The sequence below is a fragment of the Gymnoscopelus microlampas genome (assembly GCF_963454915.1).
Source record: "Gymnoscopelus microlampas genome assembly, chromosome: 8".
NCBI classification, from domain to species: Eukaryota; Metazoa; Chordata; class Actinopteri; order Myctophiformes; family Myctophidae; genus Gymnoscopelus; species Gymnoscopelus microlampas.
Genome location: NC_139945.1, coordinates 2,793,497 through 2,802,944, shown reverse-complemented (window position 1 = coordinate 2,802,944; position 9,448 = coordinate 2,793,497). Strand labels below are relative to the sequence as shown.

The window sequence follows — 9,448 nt, the reverse complement described above, 5'->3', positions numbered from 1 at the left end:
CCTAAAAAACTCTTTGAAACTTTCTCCTCTCTCCTGCAACCACCACCCCCTCCGCCCTCCTCCTCCCTCCTCCCTGACGACTTCGCCAACTTCTTTGACAAGAAGGTGAACGATATCCGATCCTCCTTCACTCCTCCCCCGGCTGGTGCCCTGCGCACTACCCACACCTGTCTGCCTTCCACCCCTCCCTCCCTATCTTCATCTACTCCTCCTCCCTCTCCCCCACCCTCTCTATCCCACTTCTCTCCCCTCTCCTCTAAAGAGGTCCTTCTCCTTGTTACCTCTAGTCGCCCCACCTCATGCTCCCTGGACCCGGTCCCATCCCCTCTGCTGCAGTCCTCTGCACCTGAACTCCTTCCCTTCTTAACCCACCTTATTAACACCTCTCTGACGTCTGGCTACTTTCCCTCTGCTTTCAAGACTGCCAGAGTCACCCCCCTCCTGAAGAAACCGACACTTGACCCCTCTGAGATCAAGAACTACAGACCGGTTTCCCTTCTATCCTTCCTATCTAAAACTCTCGAACGTGCTGTCTTTAAGCAACTGTCTTCCTACCTCCACCAGAACAACCTCCTGGACTCCAACCAGTCTGGGTTCAAAGTGGGTCACTCGACAGAGACTGCCCTCCTGGCAGTGACGGAGTCGCTCCATGCCGCTAGAGCGAACTCTCTCTCCTCCGTCCTGATACTCCTGGACCTGTCTGCAGTGTTCGACACAGTGAACCACCAGATCCTCCTCTCCACCCTTGAGGGGATGGTGTCTCAGGCTCTGCACTCTCCCTGTTTGCATCCTACCTGACGGGTCGCTCCTACCAGGTGATGCTGAGAGGGTCTGTGTGCTGTCATCCACTCCCATGGCTTTTCCTACCACTGCTATGCCGATGACACCCAGCTGATCCTCTCATTCCCCCCCTCTGACACACAAGTGGAGGCACGCATTGCTGCTTGTCTGGCTGACATCTCGGAGTGGATGTCGACGAACCACCTGAAGCTCAACCTGGACAAGACCGAGCTGATGTTCATCCCGGGGAAGGGCTGTCCTCACCGAGACATGGCCATCACCATTGAGAATGCTGTGGTGACGTCAACTCGGACTGCGAAGAATCTGGGTGTGACCCTGGACGATCAACTGTCGTTCTCGGCTAACATCGCATCAGTGACACGGTCCTGCAGATTCCTCCTCTACAACATCAGGAGGATTCGCCCCTTCCTCACGGAGAAAACAGCCCAGTTGCTCATCCAGGCTCTTGTCATCTCCCGCCTGGACTACTGCAACTCCCTCCTTGCTGGTGCTCCGGCATCAGCCATCAGACCTCTGGAGCTTGTTCAGAAAGCTGCGGCTCGTCTGGTGTTCAACCGCCCCAAGTTCTCCCACACAACTATCCTTCTCCGTTCTCTGCACTGGCTCCCCGTAGCAGCTCGCATTCAGTTTAAAACCCTGGTGCTAGCCTATAGGGCAGTGAAAGGAACAGCTCCTTCTTACCTCTGGGTTTTGGTCAATGCCCACACCCCTGCCCGACCACTCCGGTCTGCCACCTCGGGGCGACTGATTCCCTCGCCACTCAACGGTCCTTCTGGTTGATCGACACGGTCACGACTTTTTTCTCTTCTGGCCCCACAGTGGTGGAATGTACTTCCCACTGATGTCAGGACAGCAGAGTCACTGCCCATCTTTCGCCGCAGGCTGAAAAACCACCTCTTCAGGAGACACTACCCTTCCTCTTTGCCTGGCCTACTTGTTAACTAGTTGTACAAACTCTTGTTTTATTTTTGTATTGTTTTATTGGATCTTGTTTAGTCGATACACTCATTTGTTTTAGCTCGTGCTCATTTGATTTTGCCATTTTTGTCTCATCTGTTTAAGAAAGTAGGTAGCTGATATATTGCACTTTTACCTTAGCGCTAGGTATACTCTTGGTTGCTTGTTTTTGCAGGAAATGCACTTAAAACTTCTGGTGATTAGTAGTTTTCGTTCCCTACCTATGTTGAATACACTTATTGTAAGTCGCTTTGGATAAAAGCGTCTGCTAAATGACTGTAATGTAATGTAATATTACACAAGTAATATGTACACCTGAATACATGTTATGCTCGGGACCCCAGCATGAGATTTGTGATGTTGTAAAAAGTTTTAAATTAAACAGACACATTACAAGACAAGACAACTGTGCAGAGGTGGAAAAAAGTACTCACACATTGTACTTAAGTAAAAAGTATCAATATTGCAATGTAGGAAGTAAAAGTCCGGAATTAAAAATGTGTATGTGTATTGGGGTTTTGTTTTTGGGTTAGTTGTTTTGTTTGTGGGGGGTTGCGGCCTGACAAGTTTGGGAACCCTTGCTGTAGATTACAGAGACAACTTTCCATCTGTCCTCTGGTTCTCTGTTCTCTGGTTCTCTATTCTTACTGACATCCTGTTAAAGGAATATTTCACTTTAAAAAAAAATGGGTCATTTTATTGTCTACTCAGGCTTTTGTGACTCCCCAAGACAGTTTTTTGAATTTGCTTGATTCAGTATTTAGATATTTGATATTAATTTCATCAGACGACCCTTCCTATACAAACCCATAGTAACTTCAAACTCCACTTTTTAACATTCATCACATTCACATTCATTCACATTCATCAAAAACACCCGTCCTTGTTTCTGGTGACTCATCTTGCCCTCCTAATAATATGTGAGGGGGCGGTGTTTCTTCGAAGAAGCAAAGATTTGAGTTACAAATGTTCGCTTTAAAAAATATATAAAGATTAACACACATTTTCAAGATTTTTGCCAATGTATAAAATAATGGTTTAAGTGGTTACACAGATGTGTTCCCGGTCTTAATGGGTTAACTTCCTTGACAGTGAACTTGGCTGATCTGTTTGATCATTTCTTATTTTACATTAATCTGTCATTACAGACTTGTTGGCTGTGACCTCCAGAAGAAACACATTGAAGTTGTGGCTTCAGCTCTCAGTTCTAATCCATCCCATCTAAGACACCTGGACTTAAGTTCTAACCGCTGGCTGAACCTGGATCTGCTGTGTGATGCACTGAAGAATCCTCATTGTAGACTGGAAACTCTACGGTCATATTCATTTACAAAACTTATTTCATCATTTATTTATCATGTGATTATACTATGAATATTGTGGTGATGCTTTATTTGTAGAGTGTGAATCAGGTTGATATCATAGTGACACACTGTGACCACTTTGACTTATGCTGAACAGTCAAGTTGAACCCCAGTGCAGACTCAAACACAGAGGCAGGAATTAGATAAAAATCGAAGTATTTAATGCCTGCAAAGCAGAGCAAAAACAAAAAAGGTAGAAGTAGGTAAAAATATAACAAAGGAACGGGCACAAACTTGTAAAGGCTGAAGTGTATCTGGAGTTTATAAATAGCAGATCTACAAGCTCACAATAGTCGCATCGCGACACATTGTGAGCTTGCAGATCAGCTATTTTCAAATGGCCGAAATGTATATAGGGCTGAAGGGGTTAATGTATGTTTTGTAATAATAATCAAAATCTACAAATTAACTATCAACTAAAGTTGTAAAATAATTGTAGTGGAGTAAAAGGTACAATATTTGCCTCTGAGATGTAGTGGATTAGAAGTAAAAGTACTGAAAACTGGAAATACTCCAGTAAAGTAAAGATACCTCAAAATTGTACTTAAGTACAGTACTTGAGTACATGTACTTAGTTACTTTGCACCACTGCAACTGTGCACACGCCCTCCATTTACCTCACTCTGTTCCTGCAAGCACAGGAGTGTGTGTGTGTGTGTGTGTGTGTGTGTGTGTGTGTGTGTGTGTGTGTGTGTGTGTGTGTGTGTGTGTGTGTGTGTGAGTGTGTGTGTGTGTGTCTTAATATGCATGAATTACAATTTAAGGACTTTTAAGACCTTTTTAATACCAAATTTGCCAAATTGCTGAAGAAATAGGCAAAATAGCCAACCTACAAGCTCTGCGAGGCGTTGTGAGTTTGTAGATTGGTTATTTTCACAGTATTTATCTGTGGAACCGAGTCAAACTAAATATAAATCCTCAACTCCTACAATTCCAAGTGCTTGTCAGGGTGGGGGGGTCCCCTGTTCAAATATTGGTGTTTTGGGTTAGGTGTTTTGTTTCTGGGGGGTCGCGGCCTGAAAAGTTTGGGAACCCTTGCTGTAGTTTACAGAGACAACTTTCCATCTGTCCTCTGGTTCTCTGTTCTTACTGACATCCTGTTAAAGGGATATTTCACTTTTTTTTTTTAAAGGGTCATTTTATCGTCTTCTCAGGCTTTGGTGACTCCCCAAGACAGTTTTTAAGTTGCTTGATTCAGTATTTAGATATTTGATATTCATTTTATCAGACACCCCCCTTCCTATACAAACCCATTGTAACTTCAAACTCCATTTTTTAACATGTTAGATTCATCAAAAACACCCGTCCTTGTTTCTGGTGACTCATCTTGCCCTCCTAATATGTGAGGGGGCGGTGTTTCTTCGATTACTTTTTTAATAAATTTTATTAAAAAATAAAAAAATCTCCCAAAAATATTTAAAATAAGTGAAAAGGGTAATAGAAAAAAACACTGTCTCCTCACGCATTAGAAGGACAATATCAGTCACCAGAACCAAGGACAGAAGAATCTAACATGGTTAAAATGGAGTTTGAAGTTACACTGGGTTTGTATAGGAAGGGGGCGTGTCTGATAAAATGAATATCAAATATCTAAATACTGAATCAAGCAACTTAAAAACTGTCCGTAGTGCTCACAAAAGCCTGAGTAGACAATAAAATTACCCAATTTTCTTTTTAAAGTGAAATAGCCCTTTAATGTCTGGAGAACTACATAGACGATCTCTTAGTTAAAGGTAGGGTAAGTGATATTTTTTGGTTAAAACAAAAAGTATTTTGTTAAAAGGTTAAAGCACTATATTCTGATAGTAATCATTGGTATAGAGTGTTTGTTCAGTAACAGGAGTCTCCCCGTCTCTCCAGCTCAGAAAATACATTTTCCGGTAGGTGTCAAAATCTCAGCCAATCAGGAGAAAGTACCCATTTTTAAGCTTCATTTTTATAGTGTTCCAGTTCCAATTTTGTCTGCTCATTTCTTAGTGTCATCACTTCCAATTTCACTTGTTTAATCTATATCCTGATTGAGTTCTCTATCCTGATTGGATAAAATTGGAAATGAAACTTAAACTGAAGCGAAAATGCATTTTCTGTTTTATAAAGAGCTGGAGAGACAAGGAGACTCCTGTTACTGAACAAACACTCTATAGCAATGAGTACTATCAGAATATAGAGCTATTTAACACTTATTTTAACCAAAGAAAATCACTTACCCTACCTTTAACTTCCTTGACAGTGAACTTGGCTGATCATTTTGATCATTTCTTATTTTACATTAATCTGTCATTACAGACTTGTTAGCTGTGACCTCCAGAAGAAACACATTGAAGTTGTGGCTTCAGCTCTCAGTTCTAATCCATCTCATCTAAGACACCTGGACTTGAGTTCTAACCGCTGGCTGAACCTGGATCCGCTGTGTGATGCACTGAAGAGTCCTCATTGTAGACTGGAAACTCTACGGTCATATTCATTTACAAAACTTATTTCATCATTTATTTATCATGTGATTATACTACGAATATTGTGTTGATGCTTTATTTGTAGAGTGTGAATAAGGTTGATATCATAGTGACACACTTTGACTAGAATAATGATAAGGTACAGTGACTACAGTACGTGTTACAATTACAATTGAGATACATTCACTCTTTCTTTCTTTCTTTCTTTCTTTCTTTCTTTCTTTCTATGCTGAACAGTCAAGTTGAACCCCAGCGCAGACTCAAACACAGAGGCAGGAATAAGATAAAAATCGAAGTATTTAATGCCTGCAAAGCTGAGCAAACACAAAAAGGTAGAAGTAGGTAAAAATATAACAAAGGAACAGGCAAAAACTAAGGCTGAAGTTTATCTGGCTGGGCAGGTGAAGTGTGGCGAGGTCCAGGGATTCCAAAAAAGTCCTCACATATTTTACTTAAGTAAAAAGTAGGATTGCAATATAGAAATACTCTGTTACAAGTAAAAGTCCGGAATTAAAAATGTACTAGAGTAAAAGTACAAAAGTATAGAAAAGACACAGTCTCCTCATGCATTAGAAGGACAATATCAGTCACCAGACCCAAGGACGGGTGTTTTCGAAGAATCTAACATGGTTAAAATTAAGTTTGAAGTTACACTGGGTTTGTATAGGAAGGGGACGTGTCTGATAAAATGAATGTCAAATATCTAAATACTGAATCAAGCAACTTAAAAAATATCCGTAGTGCTCACAAAAGCCTGAGTAGACGATAAAATAACCCAATTTTTGTAAAGTGAAATATCCCTTTAATATCTGGAGAACTATATAGACGATCTCGTAGTTAACCCATTCAATCCGGGGACACATCTCTGTCATTTTTATATTTCTTTGGCTATTCAAAAATAGCAGATCTACAAGCTCTGAGTGCCGCGCTATGAGCTTGTAGATCTGCTATTCTTTTTTTGATCGTGAAAATGTGTGCAAATCTTTGAATATATACAGTATTTTTTTAAAGCGAACATTTGTAACTCAAATCTTTGCTTCTGGGGGATTCTACAAATGTCTTCTAAATCCTAAAGGTACTCCCAGACCGCACCGAATCGGGGCCGAATCGGTGTCGGAAAGCGTCTTATATAGTCAGCCAGTCGGTTAGGGGTCCGTCGGGGGTCCGTCGGGACCTTTTCGGCCGACCCAGGGCCGACCGGACATGTCCAGTCGGGCTAGCCAACGGGCTAGCCGACTGGCCGACTGGAGTAGCCATGTGGCAGAGAAGTAGTGTCAACAAACATGCAGCGTGCTATCTATCAGTGTTGCCAGATTATGTGAGAGAAACAAGCGACCATGTATATGAAAACCTACATTCACTGTTTCTCATTGTCACTCCCAGAGAGAGAGATTGATTGATTTGACCTACTTTTGCGCTGTGGTGATGTAATTAATTGGGAGCAGGTGTGTAAGATTCCAATAGTATAAACATTTTAATTGGCTTTCATATACTCTTAATGTTGTTTTTTTTTCAAATTAGATTTGGCCTTATAGATCGAAATGTGCTCAGTTTTGGCTATTTTCTGGGTGCTAATTTCAATAAATTAATTAATGTATTTAATTTTGATTATTCGAATAACCGTTTTCAAAAATGTTGTGTACGTCAGCAGTGGTGGAAAAAGTACTCAAATGTTGAGTAAAAGTATCAATGCACGATTTTCCTGTCAATAAGTTATTTTTTTTAGACACCAGACAGTCCCCTGTTCGTTTGTCAACAATGATCTAAATGGGAAGTTTATTTCAGCAGCTAGAATGTGACTGGCTGTCGGGTGGAAATCTTGTATGTTCCTTTTTTATTATTATTTAAAAACAATTTAAAATCGTGAAAATAGCCAATCTACAAGCTGTAATTATTAATAATTAAGAAATACTATATTTTAAAGAGTGAAAAATCAACTAAAGTCATTATTAGTGCAAGTTCAAAAATAGCAGATCTACAAGCTCAGAACGCGTGCATCGCAACACGTTGTGAGCTTGTAGATCTGCTATTTTCAAATAGCTTATAGGTATAAAATAGGGCTAAAGTGGTTAATGTATGTTTTATAATGATTTATATCTGCAAATTAACTAGTAACTAAACATTTCAAATAATTGTTGTGGAGTAAAAGTATAGACAATTGGAAATACTCCAGTAAAGTAAAAGTACCTCAAAATTGTACTGAAGTACAGTACTTGAGTAAATGTACTTGTTACTTTACACCACTGCACATCAGTGAAGAAAAAAAGAAAAAACGCTGGGAACATCCATTTACAAGTGACTTTGCAGGGAAACAAGCCCAAAGTCGCTTATAATAAAGCAGACCTGGCTGCCCTATACCCTAGGCTGAAAGCAATGTCTCAAGAACAGCAGAGGGGGCGCTGTTTTTCCTTTTTATTTGTAAATGGGTTCCCACATTGGGCTGGGCATTAGCATTTCAATGGCAAGTCGGCTGACAGACTAAATGCCAACTTTTGCCAACCAAATACCAGTCTGTTGCAGTCTGAAGTAGTCTGAAGTAGTCAGAACCAGTCTGTTTGGTCTGTGAGGGCCTTAACAGTTTTTTTGAAAAAACTTATATTTTGCTATAATATCAGTGGTGCTCAAACCTTTTTCATGTCAATGACCCCCAAAATGATATGTATTTGACCGTGGACCCCCATCTCAAAATATGTTGTTCCAGGGACCCCCCAAGAAGCACATTTTGAGTTACAAATGTTCGCTTTAAAAAAATATATAAAGATTTGCACAAATGTTCAAGATTTTTCTAAAATAACATATCTACAAGCTCATAGCGCGGCACTTTGTGCTATTTTTGCCAATGTAAAATAATGGTTTAAGTGGTTACACAGATGTGTTCCCGGTTTTAATGGGTTAACTTCCTTGACAGTGAACTTGGCTGATCTGTCTGATCATTTCTTATTTTACATGAATCTGTCATTACAGACTTGTTAGCTGTGACCTCCAGAAGGAACACATGGAAGTTGTGGCTTCAGCTCTCAGTTCTAATCCATCCCATCTAAGACACCTGGACTTAAGTGATAACGGGCTGGACCTGGAGGACCTGGCTCTGCTGTTTGATGCACTGAAGAATCCTCATTGTGGACTGGTGACTCTACGGTCAGATTAATTTACAAAACTTATTTTCATCATTTATTTATCATTTGATTATACTATGAATATTGTGGTTATGCTTTATTTATTATACATGGACAGTTTGTAATGCTGCCCTCTGGGAGAAGGTATAGCGAACCTAGATGGAATTATGTACGACTCAAAAAATCGTTTGTTCCTGTGGCAACTAAAATGCTAAATGAGGCCCTGCAGTGACCATTAAGAGTAGACCGATCACTATCTGTGCACTTGTGTAATGTTGTCCCCCTCCCCCCCCCTGTTATGTATTTTCTATTTTGTATTTTGTATTGTCATTGTTTTACGTGTGGCTGCAGCTGGGGTTAAAGCCCAAAACAAATTTCCTTCGGGACAATAAAAGTTTACCTTACCTTACCTTACCTTATTTGTAGAGTGTGAATAAGGTTGATATCATAGTGACACACTTTGACTAGAACAATTATAAGGTACAGTGACTACAGTACGTGTTACAATTACAATGGAGATACATTCATTCTTTCTTTCTTTCTTTCTTTCTTTCTTTCTTTCTTTCTTTCTTTCTTTCTTTCTTTCTTTCTTTCTTTCTTTCTTTCTTTCTTGTTACGCTGAATAGTCAAGTTGAACCCAAGTGCAGACTCAAACACAGAGAGGCAGGAATAAGTCAAAAATCTAAGTGTCTAATGCCTGCCAAGCAGAGCAACACAAAAAGGTAAAAGTTGGCAAAAATCAAACAAAGGAACAGGC

At 40.3% G+C, this 9,448-nt stretch overlaps 1 protein-coding gene across 1 annotated transcript in view; it reads left to right on the top strand.

Moving 5' to 3' along the window:
- Positions 1–9,448, top strand: part of LOC311050915 (NACHT, LRR and PYD domains-containing protein 3-like) — a 178,796-nt gene that overhangs the window by 164,749 nt on the left and 4,599 nt on the right. Inside the window, exons 17-19 of the mRNA XM_084065145.1 lie at positions 2,907–3,074; positions 5,409–5,576; positions 8,540–8,713. Coding sequence (XP_083921271.1) covers positions 2,907–3,074; positions 5,409–5,576; positions 8,540–8,713 — 510 coding nt within the window. The remainder of the gene's footprint in view (positions 1–2,906; positions 3,075–5,408; positions 5,577–8,539; positions 8,714–9,448) is intronic.